This window comes from Leptodactylus fuscus, chromosome 4, assembly GCF_031893055.1.
Source record: "Leptodactylus fuscus isolate aLepFus1 chromosome 4, aLepFus1.hap2, whole genome shotgun sequence".
Lineage (NCBI taxonomy): Eukaryota > Metazoa > Chordata > Amphibia > Anura > Leptodactylidae > Leptodactylus > Leptodactylus fuscus.
Genome location: NC_134268.1, coordinates 123194813 through 123219149, shown reverse-complemented (window position 1 = coordinate 123219149; position 24337 = coordinate 123194813). Strand labels below are relative to the sequence as shown.

Here is a 24337-nt window from a genome sequence, read left to right as displayed (position 1 = left end):
CCTGAATGCCCGCCCGCCCTGCACCGCTCGGTAAGTTTCACGTTCTGTTTCAGGCCGGCGTGACAGCAGGGCTGCCGGACACTTCCCATTCATTTCTATGGGAGCCGGCATGCGAGCGCTCCCCATAGAAATGAATGGACTGCTTTTTTCCATTCATTTCTATGGGGAGCGCTCGCATGTCGGCTCCCATCGAAATGAATGGGAAGTGTCTGTCCATTCATTTCTATGGGGAGCGCTCGCATGCCGGCTCCCATAGAAATGAATGGGAAGTGTCTGTCCATTCATTTCTATGGGGAGCGCTCGCATGCCGGCTCCCATAGAAATGAATGGGAAGTGTCCGGCAGCCCTGCTGTAACGCCGGCGTGTACGGCTGTGATACACGCCGGCGTTCCGTAGTGTGAATGCACCCTTACGGTGCCTTTTATGTATGTATGGAAGCGGCACGCAGACTTTGCCGCCGCTTCCATCCATATATAAGGCGCACCGGACTATAAGCTGCACTTACGATTTCTGAGGAAATCGTAGGTTTTTATGTGCGCCTTATAGTCCGGAAAATACGGTATATCACTAAGTTATGGTGGGTACACACCCTTAAAAGCTGGATTAAGCATATATAGCCTGACAATTGCTGTGTATCCTAGTTAGGTTTTATGGGTACACACCATTGAAAGCTGGGTTTTACGTACATAGCCTGACTATTGCTGTGTGTCCCACTTTAGCGTTTGTGGGTACACACCGTGGTAGGCTGTGTTGGTCGTATATGGCCTGACAATTGGTGTGTATCCCAGTTAGGTTTTGTGGGTACACACCGTGGAATGCTGGGTTTAGTGTACATAGGGTGACTATTGCTGTGTATGCCACTTAGTTTTGGGGGGTTAAACACCTTGCAAAGATGTATTTGGCGTATATAGCCTGACAATGGCTGTGTATCCCAGATAGGTTTTGTGGGTACACACCGTGGAATGCTGGGTTTAGTGTACATAGGGTGACTATTGCTGTGTATAGCACTTAGTTTTGGGGGATTAAACACTGTGTAAAGCTGTGTTTGGCGTATATAGCCTGACAATTGGTGTGTATCCCAGATAGGTTTTGTGGGTACACACCGTGGAATGCAGAAGACGGAAACCACAGAACGGAGACCCTGAACGCAGGTGTGAACCTAGCGTAAGCAGAGATCAGCAGATCACTGCTTCAATCCCCCATGGGGACAGAAAAAACAAAAAAGTTATAAAAAAGTAAAAATAAAAAGGTTTAAATAAGTTTAAAATAAATTAGAAATAAATAAAGCCCCAAAAATCAGATTTTCCCATATAAAAAGTTTTATTATGTAAAAATAAAGAAAAATAGAATTTTTTTTTTACATATTTAGTATCACCGCATCTGTAATAACTTGAACAATAAAATTAAAACATTATTTAACCTGAATGGCAAACATTAAAAAAAAACCATAGAAAACCGCACAAAAAAATGTATTATTCGCCACTTTTGCCTTACAAAAGGTTCAATAAAAAGTAATCAAATGGTCAGATGAAAACCAAAATGGTACCAATAAAAAGCAGAGGTCATCCCGCAAAAAATAAGCCCTCAACCAGCACTGTGTACCAAAAAATATAAAAATGTTATGCCTTTCAGAAGATAGCGATGCAAAAATAATTGATTTTTTTCCCCTAAATATAATTTTATTCTGCACAAATAGCAACGCATTAAAAAATAATATACATGAGATATCGCCGTAATTGTACCGACCCGCAGAATAAAGGAAACAAGTTACTTATGTTGCACGGGAAAAAAAAAAATGCTAAAAAGCAATGCTAGAATTGATGTTTCCTTTTACATCCCACCCAGAAAGAGTTAATAAAATGTAGTCAATAAGTTACAGGCACCACAAAATGGTGGCATTGAAAAGTACATCTAATACCGCAAACACCAAGCCCTCATATGGCCACATTGCCAGAAAATAAAAATCTAGCTTGTACAATGTGAAGACAAAAACCCCAAAGTCAACAAATCATTAGAACATAAATGGCTGCGACTAGAAGGAAATGTATAAGCTGTGCGAGCGTTTTCAGGGGACTCCCCATATTTAGAGCTAATGAGAGAGAATATACCAGCGCTGATCCCCCAGAATGCCCCTCTTCCCCGTCCATGTCATAGGAGCTAGTGGGAAAATAGAATGGGATTTGGTGTACCCAATTTACTCCGCACAGCTTACATATTCACTTTGGGGTTACTAATGCTCACTACATCACTTGATAAATTCTTTGAGGGGTGCAGTTTTCAAAACGGGGTCACTTTCTAGAGGTTTCCACTGTTTTGACACCTCAAGGGCTTTGTAAATGCGACATGGTTCCTGAAACTGATCACAGCCAGATCTGCCCTCTAAAAGCTCCTTGGCGCGCCTTCCCTTCTGCGTCTCGCTGTGCGTCCATATATTAGTTTACACCCACAAGTGGGGTACTATGGTAGTCCGGAGAACTTGCATAACAAATTGTGGGATGCGTTTTCTCCTTTAACCCTTTGTGAATGTGCAAATTCTAGGGCTAAACGAAAATATTAGTAAAATAAAATCAAATTTGAAAATGTCACCTCCATTTTGTCTTAATTCCTGTTAAGCACTTATAGTGTTGAAATACTAGGTATATGTTGTTTTGGCTTATTTAAGGGGTGCAGTTTTGAAAATTGGGTGATTTATGGGGGGTTTTAATACAAGGGTCTTTCAAAACCCCTTCATAACTGGATTAGTCCCTTAAAAAATGAGTTTTGGAAATTTCTTGAAAATTTTGAATATTGTTTCACTTGTAAACCTTATAATGTCTGTAAAAAATAAAAGGGTGACTAAAGTCTGATGCCGACATAAAGCAGAGATCTGGGACATGAGATTTATGATATAATTTTGGTGGTCTGACTATCTGTATGTAATGCACATCATTTCAAACTTTATAGAATGCATATTTTTTAAAATTTCCACCAAATTTCCTATTTTTTCATAATTAAACACAAAACATATCAACCAAAATTTACTACTAACATGAAGTACAATGTGTTACGAAAAACAATCTCAAAATCACTTTGGTAAGTTAAAGCATTCCAAAGTTATTGCCACTTGAGGTGACACATGTCAGTTTTGAAAAATTGAGCTTGGTCAGGAAGTCAAAAAGTGCCATCAGCGGGAAGGGGTTAAAGTTTACTGTATTTCTGCTTTCAGTTGTATAACAGGATACCCTAATGGTATCAAGCTTTAGCATGGAAGGTTTATGGTTAAACAAAAACAAATTAGAAAATGTCATTGCAAACCATTTATAATCTAAACTTTTTTTTCCCCCAGAAAAGAAGATGGTGTGAATCATCTAACCAAGGTAATTGGCACCAATCTTTAGCAATTTAATGCTAACATGTAGAATAGAGGTTGTCCTACAAAATACATTTGTCCCTTATCAACAGGAAGAGTATAACTGTGTGATCACTGGAAAAACAGGGGCCTGCAAGTGCCCCATGTGATGGAACAGAGGGGCGTGTAGTTAACTGCCTTTCTATTCACTTAAATTGGACTGCCAGAGATAGCTGGCCCTGAAGTCCCATTGTACTTAATGTAGCACTGGCTGAACATGTACAATAGCACTCCATTCTCATGAGGATCTTGTCTGCCATTCTCCTAACTACTGGAAGTTCCTTTGGTCAAACCCTTAGTAATCGGACACTTGCCCTCTCTCCTGTAGATATTGTGGGAAAACCCCTTCACTGTGACCGTACACATCAGATGAATGTCAATCTAATCCTCCTTATTCAATCAGGGCTAAAAAAGAAGGGATTTGCATGTTGGTTTTTAGTATGCCTTCCTCTATGTTTTCAGGCAGTATTAAGCTGAAAACATAAGCTGTAACTTTTGTGCTGGTTAGCCCCTGAGACATTAGGGCTAGAGCAGGGGTAGGGAACCTTCGGCTCTCCAGCTGCTGTGAAACTACAACTCCCAGCATGCTCCATTCACTTCCATGGGAGTTCCCAGAACAGCAGAGCCAGTATGCATGCTGGGAGTTGTAGTTTTGCAACAGCTGGAGAGCCGTACGTTCCCTACCCCTGGGCTAGAGCCTCACTGAATCAGCGGCAAGATCAAACAAAACTTTTTGTTTTCTGGTTTTGCCTCAAAATCAGCTGCAAATTCAGTTGACTGAAAATACCCTAAATGAGTCTGGCAGCAGCATATTCCTGTCCCCCTATTCAACCTAGCAGGCATTTGTTTGGGTATGGAAAGGGCATTGGAAGGCATAGATACTTTTCTTAGCGTGACAGTTGTAATAGCAACCGTTCGGATTTGCATTCATATACTTCATGAAGTCGCAATAGTCACATAAATATTAAAGAGGTTATTGTCATAGCAAGGTGTGCTGGCATGCTGGTAGGATATTCTATCCTTAAAGGGGTATTCCCATGTACATAACAGTTTTAAATTTGTCGATAATTAAAAGTTAAAGGGGCTCTATCAGCAAAATCATGCTGATAGAACCCCACATATGCGTGAATAGCCTTTAAAAAGGCTATTCAGGCACCGTAAAAGTTATATTAAACTACCTCCCCCCCTGTTTTAAAATAAAACCCTAAAAAAGAATATGATCTACTTACGCATCGTGCACGCTGGGCGGGCATTCAGGGTGCGCCATCTTCTTCATCCACGCCTCTTCTTCCTCCGATGTCCTCCGGTCCCGTCCTCCTCCGGCGCTCGCGAACTAACATGGATATAAAAAAATGGCCTGGGCGCATGCGCAGTAGCATGCGGCTTCTACTACAGTTACTGCGCATGCGCCCAGGCCGTTTTTTTTAAAGGCTATTCACGCATATGTGGGGCTCTTATCAGCATGATTTTGCTGATAGAGCCCCTTTAAACATTTTTGCAAATATAAGCAGTTAAATATTTTGCAGAGTTTTAAAGATCTTCTCTAAATATCTAGTGGTCACAGTTTTGTTGTCTTGATCGGTTGCCAATGGATACAACCATAAATGCAGGAACTTTCTAAGGTCAGAGAATCAGCTATGATTTCCTTATTGTGGCTGGAATATCTTTTCATACATGTAGTGTCCCTGCCTGATAACTTGGCTACAATAAGAAAATCATGGCTGGGTTTTTGAAAAATCACAGACCATATAAAGTTTCTGCATTTGTGGTCTTATGCATTGGCAACTGATCAAGACAACAGACTGTCACCACTAAAATCAGATTTTTTGTCTATCATGTTACATTTAATAGATTCACAGCAATTATGAAAGACAACAGTTATGCATTGTTGAATTAACCATTTCTGCTATTCAAAGGCAAAATAACGCTTGAAATTATATGTTACAGATTGACTAAACTAGAAACTATAGCAAATCAAAGATTATATGAAACACATTAATACATGTATTTACAAAGTTTACAGTCAATTTCGCAAAATATGAAATATTTAGCAAAATATGACGAGGATGCTTTTTTCTTGTAAGGTATTTCATCATCCTCTCTCAACAGAAACCAGCAGTAATCACTCATTATTGCAGAGTCCCAGCGTCCTTGGTAGCGTTGCTCCATGTCAAGAATGTCTTGGGTCTCGGGATAATATCACTGCTTGAGGAGAGAGCACCTTTGCAGGCATATGGAGACTTACAAGCCATTTTCGCTCCACTGGGGGATTATGGGAAATATGCAAATAGGCAAAATATGATGTTTAAGGGGGTTATCCCTAGAGTGCAGCAAGCAGAGACATTGTTTTCCTAATTACATCTTGGAAAACAGATTTGCATATTTCCCATAATCCCCCAGTGGAGCGAAAATGGCTTGTAAGTCTCCATACGCCTTCAAAGGTGCTCTCTCCTCAAGGAGTGATATTATCCCAGGACCTTGGTCTAATAGTCTCTTATCTCAGCCAAACCAGTTTTCCCTACGCTTTGCTGATGAGATCCAATCAGATCGAAACAGTGCTGTCCACAGCTGGCATTCTGTTCCTTTTGGAATAGATTTACTGGTTTGGCTAAACCCCGTATCCTAGCATAAGGCTTGTTGAAAAAGTCATGCATGATGTTTAAGGGGGCTGTCCCTAGAGGGTAGCAAGCAGAGGCATTGTTTTCCTAATTACATCTTGGAAAACAGATTTGCATATTTCCAAGAATGTCTTGAAAGCATTCACCTTGTTCATCTTTCACAACACCCAAGTTTTCGGGAAAGAATTCAAAGTGGGAGTGAAAAATTGAATTTTCAAAGACATTCTACAACCCATGTTTCTGTAGCTCTCTGGTAGATTTGTGATTATGGAAACTTAGTATCTTTTCTGTTACCCAAAAAGCCAATTGCTTTGAAGGAGGACCAGGCTGCTAACTCAAGATTCTTTCAACAGTTTTATTATTTGAGGCCCAACAAATATGCCCTCCTTTAGCTTTGCTTTAGCTTAAACTGGGAAACATTTCTCTCAAATGACTGAATTAAGAGCTTTAAAGGGGACCTTTCAACTCCTGGGGCACATGCGATTTTATATATCGCTAGAAATCAGTGCAGTATCAGCTTTCACGTTCTGTGCCCCTGGTGAAGAGCTCTCGGTGCCGGTACCGTAGCTCTTCACCGTCAGAAGGGCGTTTCTGGCAGTCAGTCAGGAACGCCCTTCCTCACAGTAGCGCCTACTGCGCTGTACTGAGAGAGTGGTGAGAAACACCTCCCTTCCCTCCTGATAGTACTTGACCATAAACGAGGACTGGGGGGCGGGGGCCTTCCTTGTTTCCTTTCTTCTATTCTTGTAGGTTAGTTGTCAAGTTCTACATGAAACATGAGGTGCACATGATTTATCCTGATAACCAACAGCACAATCAAATCACAGTTTATAAGCCTTCTTGAATAAATCAATTATTGGCTTTATTTGTGTTTTTGTCGTAAACTTCTCGCATACATAACAAAAGTTGTCAGGTTTGTTCAAACAACTGCAACGTTGAGTAGTTGCCATTAGGCATAGGTGTCTCTGATTCAACAAATAAAATTCTTCATGTACAATGCCCAAGAACAATGTCTGAGTTCTGATTTGTATAGCTTTGTCTCCCTTGCAGAAACTTGGCCTTATATACTTCTTTTTTCAGCTGACTCGAACAACCATTCTGCTGACTCGGCAACCAAACTTTCTGTAGAAACAACCAATCTTTCTGCTGACTCACCAATCAACTTTTCTGCCGACTTTACTGCCACTATTTTTGCTGGCTTAACAACCAAACTTTCTGCATCTGGGGACTTAAAATTCATTTAGATATTGATTTAGCATTTCAAACTGAAGACTGTAGAAAGATGAAGAAAGTTTTAGGGCAGTATTTAGAAATAAATGTCTTGGGGTTACCCTGGACTCCGACCTATCCTTCAAATCACACGTTCAAACCCTCAACACCTTCTGCCGCCTACAGCTCAAGAACATCCATTGAATCCCCTCCTTCCTCACCCCTGAAACTACCAAGATGCTCGTCCATGCCCTCATAATCTCCCGCTTAGACTACTGCAACACCCTTCTCCATGGACTCCCAGCAAACACCCTCGCCTCCCTCCAGTCCACCTTAAACTACGCTGCCCGCTTAATTCACCTCACCCCCCGATCTTCATCGGCTGCTCCCCTCTGCCAGTCCCTCCACTGGCTACCTATAGCCCAGTAAATTGAGTTCAAGCTATTAACGTTAACATTCGAAGCGATCCACAACCTGGCCCCTTCATATATCTCTGAACTAATCTCCCACTACCTGCCCACACGTAACCTCAGATCCTTCAATGACCTCCTACTCCGCTCTTCTCCCATCCGCTCCTCACACAACCGTCTCCGAGATTTCTCCCGTGCATCCCCCATACTCTGGAACTCCTTACCAAGACTCATAAGACTAATCCCCACAATCACAGGATTCAAGAAGGTCCTGAAGACTCGCCTATTCAGGAAGGCCTACAACCTCCAATAACACTATCACCACACCACCATCTGAACTGTCTCCCCCCTCACCTTCTGTCTCTACCCCCTTCCCTCATAGATTGTAAGCCCTCGCGGGCAGGGCTCTCTACCCCACCGTGCCAGTTGGTCAATGTCAGTATGATATCTACCTGTATATTTTGTGTATTGTATGTAAACCCCCAAATGTAAAGCAACATGGAATTAATGGTACTATATAAATAAACAACAATAATAATATTTCACAATATCACAAAAACCCGACGTGATAGAACAATTCTGAAAGTAGACACAAAAATGCATAAAAATTAATGTATTAAAACCCAGATGCAAAATTACTGTCGACTAGTGTTATCTACAAATATAGATATAATTGTGTTCATGGGAATGAAACAGGCAACTTTAGATTGAAGTTTTGTTATGAATGGTGAGAAGTTAAACTGCAGATTTGCCTTTTTTTTTTTTCTTTTATCTTTTAAGGTGAAGAGAGCACTTTTCATCTGGAGAATATGGTTGTATTAGATCAGACTGAAGATGATTTACAAAATGACAATGCTACTTCCCCTGCTTCTTGTGACTCTTCAGACTCCGCAACTGCAGCATGTCCTTCAGGTATTCATGTGGTTTAGTTCTGTTCAGCATCATAACTTCCGAAATATATATACATTATATATATATATATATATATATATATATATATATATATATATATATATATATACATATGCACGCACGCACACACACACACACATATGGCTTGAACTTTTTCACATTTTGTCACCTTACAACTACAAAATTGAATGTATTTTATTGAAATGTTGAGTGATAGACCAACACAAAGTAGCACATAATTGTACAGTGGAACAAAAATGAGACATGGTTTTGAAATTTTTATTTAAAAAAATCTGATGTGTGACGTGCAAATATATTCAGCCCCTTGTACTCAATTGCCTTTAGAAGTCACTTAATTAGTTGTGTCCAGCTGTGTGTAATCTAGTCTCAGTATAAATACACCTGTCCTGTGAAGGCCTCAGTGGTTTGTGGCCCTTGGTTCACATGGCCACTTACTTATGGTGTTAGGTGGAATCAGAGGTCAAGGCAAGAGGGTCAGAGCACAGGCAAACAGGACAGGAGGAACGCTTATTACCAGGACACAAGTACAAAAGAATAGCCAGCTGTGGTCCGGAGCCAGAGCCCTCCTTAAATAGGCTCCGGGCCGCCACAGGGCTGTAAACCAGAAGTCCCCCGTTTGCCTCAGTAGGAGACCGTCAATCACCGCACAACGTTGCAAAGGTTACGGCCTGTCTCCCGAGACCCAGCAGCGGGGGACTCTTGAATGCAGGAGGGAGAGGGCCGGAAGCCTCCGCACTGCACTGCAAAAGCTGCGACCCTGCTCCTGACAGTCTAAATAATGTTACATTTAGGTAAGATATTATTTAATATGATTTTTTCTTTATCCTATACTTTCTTTTTGGTTAAGATTTCCAAACAATAGAAAACATTCCCAGAAACCATATGGTTATCTTAGATGAGACAAATGAAGACAATGATCATCCTGCTTCCCCAGCATCTTGTGATTCATCTGCTTCAGAGTCTTCCCCATCAAATCCAGGTATCATTCCTTAAACTTATATCTTTTTCTATCTTCAATTTCTTTATTTCATTTGAATTCTTTTTTGGTTTTTGCTCATGTATATTTTGCTGTTTACATAGTTACATACTTAGGATGAAGAAAGACCCAGGTCCATCAAAATCAACCTTTTTAATTTTATGAAAATTTGTACAGTATTTTCCCACACACTAAACACACCAAAGACATACTGATAGATAATTTAGATTGTGAGCCCTATATATGGGACAGTGACTGTCAATGTCTGTAAAGCGCTGTGGAATATGATGGCGCTATATACGTAAGCGTAATAAATAATAATAAAGTATGATCCATAAGGAGGAGTAAAACCTATTTTTCTGCTAGTGCCCATTTCCCACAATAATGTCTATTTTAATCCTTGTCACTTGTTGTTAAAGGGGTATTACCAACTGGCTTGTTCAGCAACTTGAATGCTGTGTGCTCTCTTCACTTCCTGGTTTTCTTGGTACATTGGTGTGCGGGGTTTCACTTGTTCTGCTATCTCTCTTCATAGCAGTATGTTTGCAGTCAGTAATGAGGGATGGTTGTACATAAATTAGCACAGTATCACTGGAAGACGCACAATATGAAGCTGATGTAGCAGAGCTGGATTTGATTGCAATAAACTCGGTTTTAGGTCTGTGTTTACATACAGAGGTAACTGGCTCCCTATCTCAGCCCTTATCAGCCAAATTCAATTAACCGACTGATAACTGGAAGAGCAGGAGATAAGTATCTCAGAAATACAAGCTGCTCCCCCCTCCCCTATCTGAGAGCAGGGAGTTACGTCACTCGTGTGGGGCATAGACATAAACAGCTCAGAAATACAAGCTGGCTCCCGTGAACTGAGCTAACCCGCCCCCTCCTGTGTACAGGAGTATATATGTATCAGGTACTGTATTATAGCAGTGATTGGAGATACATGTAATTATATAGTATATACAGCCTGTGTACAGGAGTATATATGTATCAGGCACTGTATATAGCAGTGATAGGTAATACATGTAATATATAGTATATACAGCCTGTGTACAGGAGTATATCTGTATCAGGTACTGTATATAGCAGTGATAGGAGATACATGTAATTATATAGTATATACAGCCTGTGTACAGGAGTATATATGTATCAGGTACTGTATATAGCAGTGATAGGAGATACATGTAATTATATAGTATATACAGCCTGTGTACAGGAGTATATATGTATCAGGTACTGTATATAGCAGTGATAGGAGATACATGTAATTACAATGTGATGTGTTGTATTGTGTATGTATAGTGGAAAGCTATATGTAAATGTGAGTGAGTAGAGTGAGGGCTACTCCTGAGGTGACAGTAAGGAGTGTGCAGGCAGGTTGAGGCAGGAAATGCCAGGCAGTGTGTGTGAGTCTATAGCTGGGGCTAGGAGTCCTGCTTTTGTGAGTCTCCTGCTAGGAAGCCATGTTGTTTAGTGGCACCAAAAGTAGCCTGTGACTCAATCCTGAGGGAAAACTATGTTTGTGGAAAATTGCACGCAAATCCGTCCAGGCGTTTTAGCGTGATTGAGGAACAAACATCCAAACTCACAAACATCCAAACACACAAACTTTCACATTTATAATATTAGTAGGATGTTTGCTGTTGCTGTCTGGGGAATAGAGTCTTGCTGTGGTTGTTCGTTTTCTTTTCCTGTTTTTGTTTTGTTCTTTCTTCTATTTTTTTAGTGTGTGTTATCAATAAAAAAAAAAAAAAATATCTGATTAAAATATTTAGGTGACTGTTACATAGAAAGCCCCTACAGAATTTTCAGGTGCTAGTCTGTTGTTGGGATTAGTAGCGAGAGTGAAAACTGTACTTTTTAAAAATATTGTTGGTAACACCGATAACCTTTACAAAGTATAATTCTTTTCCAGCTACTACAAAATCGATAGATGAAATCCCAAGGAAGAAATCTAGAACTGAAATACCAGAGGATGAGAGGTCGCTGTTATCTGTTGCCTCCAGCTGCTCATCTTCCAATTCTGCCCCAGGTAGATTTTTTTACTTGTTTTATTTACTCTGTTACAAACTCAGGTCAAACAAGTCCACCATATAAATTTATATAAAAAATCAAAAGGTGCGGTAAAATTCCAACACAATGCAAAAGATGCATATAGGCAGGGTTATAAAAATAAGAGCGCATAGATTTTATTACATCCCTTTGGCATAACAAGAACCATATTCACTGTTACAAAATATTAAGGCTAAGCGCATTAGTGTTACCACCGGGAAAACAATTTGGAAAAGAACTGTAAGAATAAGGGTCAGTTATAGTGGAATGGAAGTCAAACCAGAGACTTTAGACTTTTTGGAATTTGTCGAAATACCCTTTATAATAATAAACCAGCTTCTCATAATGTTTAACCTCTTAGTGACCAGCCTGTTTTGGACCTTAATGACCAAGCCAAATTTTAAAAATTTGCCATGTGTGATTTTATCAGTGAATAATTCTGTAACAGTATAGCGCTTCCAAGCGATTCTGATAGTTTTTTCCTAACATGTTGTACTTTACTGAGAAGGTAAAAATTAGACTGATAAAACTTGTGTAAATTTATTAAAAAACACGCAAATGCTGAAAATTTTGAAACTTTGATATTTTTACCATTTTCAGCTGCGATATCTCACATATACACAATAATACATGGCAAAAAAAGTTAGTAGTTCTAGATTTCCAAATGATCCTTTTGTGTTTTGAGTTTATAAGCAAATTTGGAAATTTTGAGTATGAGACTTTTTCCTATGTTTGCAGACAGGAATTGGTGGCATAATGACAGAACCTCCCATTAAATGACCCAATTTGTAAAACTAGACCCCTTCAGCTATTCTTTGAGGGGTATAGTGAGCATTTTGTTCAAACAAATATTGTTTTGCTAGAATTATTACAAATTATGAAAAAAATTAAATATTCATTTTCTTCAAATATGTGTCATTTTAATGGCAGGGTTTTTTTTGCACACAACACATCAAAATGAAGAAACGTAACCCAAAATATATCGCCCCACCTTTCCCGTGTTAAAAAATGTACACTTTGTGGCTTTAGTCCTATGTACGCACATATAGTAGGGCCTAAGAGGTAGGGAGTGCCAATTGGATTTCAAAACACAAATTTTGCTTGCAGATATTTTTCAAATCAAACGTTTATTGGGGGTTTTCAAAAGTGTTTGTAAAAGAACACAACAGAAAATGACATCCTCAAAAATAATGCAAATAAATGAGACAAAGTATCATATGCAATTCAAGAGCATACACGACAGTTCAGCATTAGACCAGGGAGTAGACTGACTTGTTCTCCTGGTAACTGATGAGCACCAACAGTAGGTATCATAACTTGCATAATACACTAGGCATGTGTACTTAACGAAGTGTAGAACGAAGGTGAAGCCTGAAAAGAAAATGAATTAGTAGCAGGCGAGAAAAGGGATCAAAGAAGCAAAGGAAAAGGAGAAGTCAGAAAAGAGGGAGAGGGAAGAGGAGGAGGGCGGAACAAAAGACCAGAGAGACAAATTATCAGTATAAGCAGTACAATCCAACCGCACATGACGGGCGCTGTCAATGCTGACGAAGTATCCAAGGGGACCATGTCTTAACATAACGTTCGTGAGAGCGTGTTGACCAGCACATCAGTTCGTCAAAGCGCGCCACTTGGTTAACTTTATCCACCCAGAGTGAGAGAGGAGGAGCCTCTGAGTTCATCCAAAACAAAGGGATAAGAGACTTGGCGGCCTCGATCAGGTGCGTAACCAGTCTATCCTTGCCAGGCTTGTAATCTCCAGAGGGGAGGAAAAGAAACACCGTTTCGGGTGTGAGTTGAAAGTACGGGTAGCTAACCGCGCGGATCACCTTTTGAACCTCTTCCCAGAAATCTCGGATGATAGGACATGTCCACCATATGTGGAAGTACGAACCTGTGTCAGAATTGCAACGCCAACAGCTGTCGGAGTCCCGCAAGCCTTTCTTGAACAGCCATGCCGGTGTCCTGTACCAACGGGAGATCAGTTTATAGTTGTTCTCTTGCAGCCGTATGCAAGGAGAAAAAACGTGCGATTGTGACAGGACTGTTTCGGTGTCGTCATCGGTGAGGGAGATTTGCAATTCCTTTTCCCATTCCAGTACATATCGGGGTTTCTGTAAACGGTGCAGGTCGACAAAGTGCAACAGGCAATGAGAAATTTTTCGCAGCATCTTATTTTTCGATACAAGCATTTTCTCAAATTCCGTCAGCTTCGTACGGAGAGTGAACCGTCACTGCAAAAGCTGACACACCCCCAGAAGATGCCACCTATGCAAGAAATTGAAATGTTCATTCGGGACCAGAGCACAGATGTCCTCAATTGGTAGCAGTCCATCTGCAGTCACAATATCTTAAAGCAAAAGATCTCGAAACCTGACCCATAAATCTCCATAAGCATTCGTCGGTAAGCCCAACAGTTGAGGCAGCAGATTGAGAGGGAGGGCTAGAGAAGGGGGGCGGCATCAAACCCTCAAGAAAATTCGCCCAAGTCACTGATGTATCAGGTAGTAGAGGGCAAGCATCCGATTTACGAGAGCAATGTTGGCGAGGAAACCACAACAAGCGATTTGTACAAGCTTTCTCGCAACAAGATAGGAGCTTGCATATATTTTAGGCCCATTGCACAATCAAACAAGATTTGAGTTACCAAAGCAATTGAAAAACCCCATAAATTTTATAAACTAGACCCATTAAGGTATTCTTTGAGGGGTATAGTCAGTATTTTGACCCCATAATTTTTGAAAAAAATTGCGTTAAACAAAAGATTTTCATATTCTTACACAAAAGTGTCATATTAACCCCTTCCTGATATCCGCTGTAATAGTACGGCGCTGCCGGGAAGTACTTCCCACAAACAGCCGTAGTACTACAGCGGCTGCATGGTGCGCACACAGAAACATATAAAATGTTTCTTTATGTAAAATAAAGAAAAATAGAAAAAAACATTCCATATTTGGTATCTCCGCATCCATAATAACTTGAACAATAAAATTAAAACATTATTTAACCCAAACGGTGAACATCATAAAAAAAAAATATGTACAAAACCGCACAAAATAATGATTATTCACCACCGGATAACGTACTTCATGCTATATGTGGGTAGAAACGGCTGTTTGGGCACAGCCAGACACAGAAGGGAAGGAGCATTATTTTGGTTTTTGGACATCATGCCACTTTTGAAAAGCCTGAATTGCCAATAAAGTGGAATCTGCAGACATGTCACCCCATTTTGGACACTAGCCCATGATGTGATTTATCAAGTGGCATAGCGAGTAGAGATGAGCGAACACTAAAATGTTCGAGGTTCGAAATTCGATTCGAACAGCCGCTCACTGTTCGAGTGTTCGAATGGGTTTCGAACCCCATTATAGTCTATGGGGAACATAAACTCGTTAAGGGGGAAACCCAAATTCGTGTCTGGAGGGTCACCAAGTCCACTATGACACCCCAGGAAATGATACCAACACCCTGGAATGACACTGGGACAGCAGGGGAAGCATGTCTGGGGGCATAAAAGTCACTTTATTTCATGGAAATCCCTGTCAGTTTGCGATTTTCGCAAGCTAACTTTTCCCCATAGAAATGCATTGGCCAGTGCTGATTGGCCAGAGTACGGAACTCGACCAATCAGCGCTGGCTCTGCTGGAGGAGGCGGAGTCTAAGATCGCTCCACACCAGTCTCCATTCAGGTCCGACCTTAGACTCCGCCTCCTCCGGCAGAGCCAGCGCTGATTGGCCGAAGGCTGGCCAATGCATTCCTATGCGAATGCAGAGACTTAGCAGTGCTGAGTCAGTTTTGCTCAACTACACATCTGATGCACACTCGGCACTGCTACATCAGATGTAGCAATCTGATGTAGCAGAGCCGAGGGTGCACTAGAACCCCTGTGCAAACTCAGTTCACGCTAATAGAATGCATTGGCCAGCGCTGATTGGCCAATGCATTCTATTAGCCCGATGAAGTAGAGCTGAATGTGTGTGTTAAGCACACACATTCAGCACTGCTTCATCACGCCAATACAATGCATTAGCCAGTGCTGATTGGCCAGAGTACGGAATTCGGCCAATCAGCGCTGGCTCTGCTGGAGGAGGCGGAGTCTAAGGTCGGACCTGAATGGAGACTGGTGTGGAGCGATCTTAGACTCCGCCTCCTCCAGCAGAGCCAGCGCTGATTGGCCGAATTCCGTACTCTGGCCAATCAGCGCTGGCCAATGCATTCTATTAGCCCGATGAAGTAGAGCTGAATGTGTGTGCTAAGCACACACATTCAGCACTGCTTCATCACGCCAATACAATGCATTAGCCAGTGCTGATTGGCCAGAGTACGGAATTCGGCCAATCAGCGCTGGCTCTGCTGGAGGAGGCGGAGTCTAAGGTCGGACCTGAATGGAGACTGGTGTGGAGCGATCTTAGACTCCGCCTCCTCCAGCAGAGCCAGCGCTGATTGGCCGAATTCCGTACTCTGGCCAATCAGCGCTGGCCAATGCATTCTATTAGCCCGATGAAGTAGAGCTGAATGTGTGTGCTTAGCACACACATTCAGCTCTACTTCATCGGGCTAATAGAATGCATTGGCCAATCAGCGCTGGCCAATGCATTCTATTAGCTTGATGAAGCAGAGTGTGCACAAGGGTTCAAGCGCACCCTCGGCTCTGATGTAGCAGAGCCGAGGGTGCACAAGGGTTCAAGTGCACCCTCGGCTCTCCTACATCAGAGCCGAGGGTGCGCTTGAACCCTTGTGCAGCCTCGGCTCTGCTACATCAGAGCCGAGGGTGCGCTTGAACCCTTGTGCACACTCTGCTTCATCAAGCTAATAGAATGCATTGGCCAGCACTGATTGGCCAGAGTACGGAATTCGGCCAATCAGCGCTGGCCAATGCATCCCTATGGGAAAAAGTTTATCTCACAAAAATCACAATTACACACCCGATAGAGCCCCAAAAAGTTATTTTTAATAACATTCCCCCCTAAATAAAGGTTATCCCTAGCTATCCCTGCCTGTACAGCTATCCCTGTCTCATAGTCACAAAGTTCACATTCTCATATGACCCGGATTTGAAATCCACTATTCGTCTAAAATGGAGGTCACCTGATTTCGGCAGCCAATGACTTTTTCCAATATTTTTCAATGCCCCCAGTGTCGTAGTTCCTGTCCCACCTCCCCTGCGCTGTTATTGGTGCAAAAAAGGCGCCAGGGAAGGTGGGAGGGGAATCGAATTTTGGCGCACTTTACCACGCGGTGTTCGATTCGATTCGAACATGGCGAACACCCTGATATCCGATCGAACATGTGTTCGATAGAACACTGTTCGCTCATCTCTAATAGCGAGCATTTTTAACCCTTGAGTGTTGCATTTATTTAGTTTCCAGAAATGAATGCGCAGCTAATAATGAGAAGTTAAAAATTAAAATTCTCCAGAGATTTGCCATTTCAGTGCCCAATATGTTGTGCCCAACTTATGTCAGCAGAGATAAACACTGCAAAAACTGGTAAGCAGGTATCCCGGGCACAACAGCTTTTAGAGCGTTCATCTCTGACAAGTCGTGGACAACATATTACGCACTGAAATTACGGATTCCTGGAAAAATTGTAATTTTCACTTCTCCCAATCAGCTTTGTATTCATTTATGGATAATAAGTTATAGCAACACTTGGGGCTTAAAAATGCTCTCTGTACCCCTGGATAAATCATTCAGGGGTGTAGTTTCCAAAATAAGGTCACATATCAGGGGATTCCACTTTACTGGTGTTTCAGCTCTGCAAAAGTGTCATGGCATCCAAAAACCAAACCATCTGTGCTCCAAGAACCCAATAACCCTACTTCCCTTCTGTGTCCAGCTGTGCCCTAATATCAGTTTATATCCACATATGACATTGCGTGCGTTATCCTGGGTACACCAGTCTTATACATATGGGCATAAACTGTATTTCGGGCACACAGCAGGGCTCAGAAGGGAAGGAACGCGATGCGGCTTTTGGAGTACAGATTCAGATGTTTGGTATCTGAACGCCATGTCATGTTTGTAGAGCCTGTAAAGTACCAGAAAAGTGGATTCCCCAAAGAAGTGACCCCATTTTGAAAACTGCACCCCTCAAAGTATTTATCAGGGGTGTAGTGAGTATTAGTATCCCAGACGTGACTGCACAGCGGATGGTGAAGAATATGTAAGCTGTGCGTAGTACATTGCAAACACCTAATTCCCTACTATGTCCCAGTAGCTCCTATGATTGGGAGAGTCACTCTGGCGGTTACTTTGGGGGTCACTTCTGGTGTCTTTTCGCTCATAAACTGTAAATCTGGGGTGTCTCCTGATATATGCTCACACAGCTTATTACATCCACTTCCTGCTGCAGCCAGTTGTGTTCTAATGATTTGGCGATTTTGGGGGTTTTTGTCTTCACATTGATAGATGCTATATTTTCTTTATTTTTTGGTGATGTGGCCATATAAGAGCTCGTTCACACAGGGGCGGGGGGGCAGATTTTAGCACCGAGAGTGACGCGGGGAGCCTTGTCACTCTCGGCTCAAAACCCGCCTGCCACGACCGTCGCGGCGTTCTCCTCCAGAGTTGGCTCAAATGAATGAGCCGACACTGGAGGTTGCCGCCGACTGAAGAAAGGGCAGCTCGCTTCTTTTTTCCACAATCGACAACATGCCGATAGCGTAAAAAAGAACGCTAGTGGTCACCATAGAACACCATTGTATGGAGGCGGATTTTGAGGCAAAATCCGCCTCCTTGCCCCCCCATGTCAATTAGCCCTAAGGGCTTGTTTCTTACGGGATGAGATGAGATTTTATTAACCCTTTTTTACTGGATTTTAAAAAAAAAATCTATTCTGGCATTGCGTTTTACCCTTTAAATTTTTTGCCATGCAGCGTACAGTATAAGTAAGGGGGCGTTCACACTACCGTCGGTGTCCGACAGCTAGTGTTCGCTGTTAATGTCTGTGAAAAATCTTTTGCGGACATTAGCATCGGACACTAGCTGTGTCTGTGACATTTTGCATGGATGTAGGTTTTTGCTGTCCGCTTGAAAAGTCGGGCATCTTTGGGAACGGACAGTTAAGGACATCCACGGACAGTAAAAGAACCCGATATCCATTTAAATCAATGCAAAATGTCACAGAAACAGATAGTATCCAATGTCAATGTCCGCACAAGATTTTGCACGGACATTAGCAGCCAACACTAGCTGTTGGACACCGACGGTAGTGTGAACGCTATCTAACTCGTGACCTTTATTCTGCGGGTCGGTACGATTATGGCGATACCTCATTTATATTATTTTTTTTTATGTGATACTAATTTTGTAGAATAAAAACACATTTGGGGACATAAATCAATGTTTTTTGCTTCGCCATCTTCTGAGAGGCGTAACATTTTTATTTTTTGGTTGACAGTGTTGGTTGATGGCTTATTTTTTGCGGGATAACCTGAGACTTTTATTGGTACTCTTGTGGGGTGCATATGACGTTATGATCACTTTTTATAGCATATTTTGTAAGCTGAGATGGCGAAAAATCACTACTTCCAGCAGGTTTTTTCCATTTTTTCTTTTCCGACTTTCACCATGTACATAAATATTGTTTTAGTTTTATTGTACAGATTTTTACAGACATGATGATACCAAATATGCATTGTTATTATTAATTTTTAGGTTTTTATATATAATTTATTTTCTATTAAAAAAAAAAAAAAAAAAAAAAAGGAATTTATAACTATTCATTTTTATCATACACTTTATTTATTCCCTTTAGGACACTTGAATTAGTGATGCTTTGATAAAACGCAATAACGCAACATCGCGGAACCGCTTGAGTTCCATGATCATGCTTGATCACGGAACTCAAGGGGTTAACGTCCCCCCATTGGAGCCCCCTCAGATACAGCTAAGATCCGCTTCAAACCTTACCTGACTGCCCGACGTAATTTTACTATAGGGCAGTCAGGAAGGACCTGTTGGTGCCGATGTAATTTTACAATGGGCTGGTCATTAAGGGGTTAAAGGTATTCACACGTTTTTCTCAGCAACAAATTATTGGTGTCTTCCATTGTAATGTTGTTCTTTTTCGTACCAGTAATAAATATTCTTACAAGAATATGCCTTTGTGATTTGTCCATTGCGTCTCATCTACAGTACCACACATAGCAACCTTAGGACAACATGATTGTAGGATTGGAAACAGCATGGACAAAAACATAAACATATAGAGCTTGCAAAAGTACAGTACTTGAACTTTTTCACAACCACAAACTTAAATGTATTTTATTGAGATTTAAAGTGATAGACCAACACAAAGTAGCAGATAATTGTTTCGTAAAGAAAATTAGATCTAGTTTACATAAAGCTTCCAGAGGCCGTATCTTTTGATCGGTAGACAACCTTTAAAAGGTTAACGCCAAACTGTTTAGGGACACGGTGGCAATCAAATAATGTATGGTATTTAGTCATTTGTATATGGTCACTATATATATATATATATATATATATATATATATATATATATATATATATATATATAGTTTAGTCATTTGTATATACCAGTAGCACTGTGTCTACTGTATATAGGTGATCTAAAGCATTTTTTAGAGTACTGTTCATTTGTTGCATTAGGTGATGAGCTAATTATGTTGAAGTGGTGTTTTAAAGAGTCTGTCATTGAATTTGTAGGTGATTCTGAAAATAAGTTTCCCTTTAATTTTTGTTCATTGTTGTTTTACTTTGCTATTTTTTTTATTTAGTTTTTTTTTTTTTTTTTTTTTTTGCAGAGGCAGAAGCTGTTCATGGCAAATCAGAAAAATCCTCTAGGCAAGTTTTAAATCACAGTTTTGTATTTTATTTTTTTTTTTTTGTAAATTTTGTTAAAACAGAAAATGCTATCAAAGGAGCCTTCACACAGAGTATACGCTCCGCTCATTCCGAATGTAAACTCGTTCAGAATGAGTGGCGTTAAAACAGATCCCATTGATTTCTGTGGGTGCTGGCATACGTGCGCTACCCATTGAAATCAATGGGAGGCTTTTTTAACTATTGGTTCAAATCCTAGCGTGCGCAGTAGCGCTCCCTCCGGATCTACTGCGCACGCTCCAGCGCCATTTTTCTCAATGGCAGTACGCTCGCGTCCTTGAGGCAAGCGATACTGCGCACACGCCAGATTTGAACCAATCCCACCGGAAGAAGAGGACGATGAAGCCGGGGAAGAGCCAGGACCACTGAAAGAAGGGGGTTAAAATAACATAAGCGGTGCCTGAATACCCTTTCTAAAGGCTATTCACAGATATCTTGGGCTCATACAGCATAATTTTGCTGATAGAGCCCCTTTAAAAAAAATTGGTTCTCTGACAGGTTTTTTTTTTTTTACAGCGTTCGTCATGTGGAATAAATAATTTTCTATTATTATAGTATGGTTTTTTACAAATGCATCAACACTAAATATTGATTTATATTTTTTTACCATATTTCTGTTACAAAATAATATTGTCAAAAGAGCAATTTATGTTGTGTATTTTTTTTTTTTAAATAAACATTCACACTAGGCTTGAACACTAGGGGCATAGTTGCCCAAATAATACATTGCGATATAGAAGTATTATAATGTATCATACTTTTACCAAGGTCTGCTTAGAATGGTGACAATGGGGGCCTTCAATAGGCCATCACCATGAAAACACATCTGCACCACGCGGGTTGCCACTGAGGGGCGGCAGACAAACAGAGAGACCATTGAGATATCACCACCATTATTAATGGTAGCATCTAAGAGGCTAAATGGCCACTGATGGTCTTTTCACCACTCGCAACTAATGGAGCAGAATGTCAGCTGTGTGCTATGTTCATGACGTAGTATTATGTAATAGTATGCCACAGGGTGGGAACTAGTTAAAAAAAATTACTGTGAATGACCATTTGCATTGGCCAAGCCATTTGACAAAAACTGTATCTTACTTATGAAAATTTTCAATTTTGTGTCAGATGAAGTTTATAAGCATGTGGCATGATTGGTTGGAGTTTGGCTAGTCATTTGCTATTTCACTCACATAAATTTTATTTTTCTAAACTGTTCCTCAGATTCAGCAGATTGGTTTGTTATGTTCATGGTAGCAGCATCACAAATCCTGTATGGCCAGCATTGTGCCCACGTGGGGCTATCTGAAGCCCACAATGCAAAAATGCTGTATTTTACATTACCGGCAAAGTAGATGGCTTTCTTGTTAATGCATTTACACATTGCAGAAAAAAATCTGCAGCGGAAATGCTGCAATTTCAAAAATGCTTGCGTTTTTGTAACTCACATCATGTCAATTATACCTACTGAAACACTGGGATTTCCATATAGGTATAATGAAGGCAGAAAGTCAGCAGAGGAAGACTTTCTGTGAAAAATGCAATGATTTTCCTCTGCGGTATTTTCTGCAGCTATTCGTTGAGTGTGGGGCCTTAGCCTTAGAAAATTAAACATTTTACCCTCAATGGAGGTTAAACTTTACAGACCTGTAGTTTCATAGATAAGATTTTGATTTCTTTCAGAATGTATAAAAAGAGAGCTGTCATATCTTGAAGACTGAGAGGGATTGAAAAATATTAGATATTTTCTTTAAATTGATTTTGTGGGGTTGGAAAACCCTTTTAGCATTGTGAACCCTTTAAAGGGATTCTCCCATTAAAAACATTTTTTTTCTCGTTGACACGTAAGAAAGGCTATTCTTCTCCAACCTTTAGATGTCTTCTTCGCCCCGCCGTTCGGTTAAAATTCCGTTTTCCGTTGGTATGCAAATGAATTCTCTCGCAGCACTGGGGGTGGGTCCCAGCGTTCAAACAGCAGTGGGGATCTTCCCAATGCTGTGAGAGAACTCTCCAGCGCCACCTCCATCTTCTTCTGGAATGTCCTCTTCATGCGTCTTCTTCCGGCGCTGGGGTCACACTTGTACGCCTGCGCAGTAGGCGAATGCACATGCTGGCGGCCATGTTTTTGTGGCCACTTACGCGAGCATGCGCAGTACTCTCCTATAGTTCAAGTTTTTAATGGTAGAATCCTCTACCATCCTCTACCTCTGACGGACCTGAACAACAGAGATGCAACACTAATGTGAACCTAGCGTTATTTTTGCTTTGTATAAGCAAATAATTGTCAAATTTCAAGTGGCAGCAAAGTGGAATTATTGCATATTTTATTATATAATTTAATGAACATTATGTCTGCCATAAGCCATGTAACTTACTAAATATGGGTTGTTTTACAGTCGGTACTACAGCAAGAAACATCATGCAAACAGTGGCAAGACAGGGCATAAAGAATCAAGAAAGGTACGAATACATGGATTCAATATTATTTTAGTATGTAGTATAAGATAAGTTGCTCAAAAGACACTTATTCTATGGACATACCGTATTTTTCGGACTATAAGACGCACTTTTTTTCCTCCCAATATGGGAGGAAAATGTGTGTGCGTCTTATAGTCCGAATGCAGCGTGTGCAGCGTCTGTGTCCCGTCATTGTGAATCAAAAGGAGAGCAGCACGGTGCCTGCCTGCTCTGCCCCTCCTTCCCTGTCTGTGTCGCGTCATTGCAGGAGCGAGATATGAGAGGCAGGGAAGTAAGGGCGGGCCAGACAGGTGAAGGAAGCGTGGTTTCAAGCTTGCCGAGAAAACCACACCTCTTTCACCCGTCTGGCCCGCCCCTCCTTCACTGCCTCTCAGATCTGGCTCCTGCAAGGATGCCACACAGACAGGGAAGGAGGGGTGGGCCAAACGGGAGGAGGAGGCGTGGTTTTCTCGGCAAGCTTGAAACCACGCCTCCTTCACCCGTCTGGCCCACCCCTACTTCCCTGCCTGTGTGGCTTCATTGCAGGAGCAAGATCTGAGAGGCAGTGAAGGAGGGACGAGCCAGATGGGTGAAAGAGGCGTGTTTTCAAGTTTGCTTAGAAAACCACACCTCCTTCACCCGTCTGGCCCGCCCCTTTTTCTCTTCTTGCATAGCTTCACTGCAGGGTGTCTCTTTCCATCCATGGATGAGATTAGATAGATAGATAGACAGACAGACAGACAGACAGACAGATAGATAGACAGATAGATAGACAGACAGATAGACAGACAGATAGACAGACAGATTAGATAGATATGTTCAAATCACCCCCATATCCCTAGAATACATATAAAACAAAAACATTACTGTGAAACACATACACATTTGGTATCCCTGTGTCCGAAAGCCCCCGGTTCTATTTACATTGCTGAAATATTATATTATTAGGTTATTAAATATTTCACCAATTTTTTTTCCTTAAAATTTTTTTTTCCCCTATTTTCCTCCTCTAAAACCTTAGTGCGTCTTATGGTCCGGTGCGTCTTATAGTCCGAAAAATACGGTAAATATTATGTGTTATTATGACATTCACTTTAAAGGGAGTTTATCAGTTGACTGTAGTCAGTTCGACTAAAGTAGTGATCCACCTAAGGGTAAGTTCACACAGGGTTTTTTGGCCAGGATTTTGAGGCCGTATCCGCCTCAAAATCCTGACCAAAAAGACGACTCCCATTGAAATCAATGGGAGTCGGTCAGTTTTTTTTCTGGGAGCTGTTTGTTGTGGCTTCCGGAAAAATAAGTGACATGGTCCTTCTTCAAGACACTCTCTCCCGACCAGGCCCATTCATTTGGGCCTAATCCGGAGCGGAGTTCGCAACGGGATGCTGGTGCACTGCATCGGCATCCAGGCGCAGCTAGCCGTTTTTTTGTTCTGAAATCTGAG

At 41.3% G+C, this 24337-nt stretch overlaps 1 protein-coding gene across 2 annotated transcripts in view; it reads left to right on the top strand.

The window, feature by feature from the left end:
* The window catches only part of LOC142200578 (uncharacterized), a 91654-nt gene that overhangs the window by 53160 nt on the left and 14157 nt on the right, over positions 1-24337 (top strand). The window contains exons 4-9 of one of the 2 annotated variants that reach the window (XM_075271024.1): positions 3326-3356; positions 8406-8537; positions 9406-9537; positions 11450-11566; positions 20361-20400; positions 22833-22896. In XM_075271024.1, the coding sequence (XP_075127125.1) occupies positions 3326-3356; positions 8406-8537; positions 9406-9537; positions 11450-11566; positions 20361-20400; positions 22833-22896 (516 nt within the window). The remainder of the gene's footprint in view (positions 1-3325; positions 3357-8405; positions 8538-9405; positions 9538-11449; positions 11567-20360; positions 20401-22832; positions 22897-24337) is intronic. The other variant, XM_075271025.1, reaches the window with a different exon arrangement.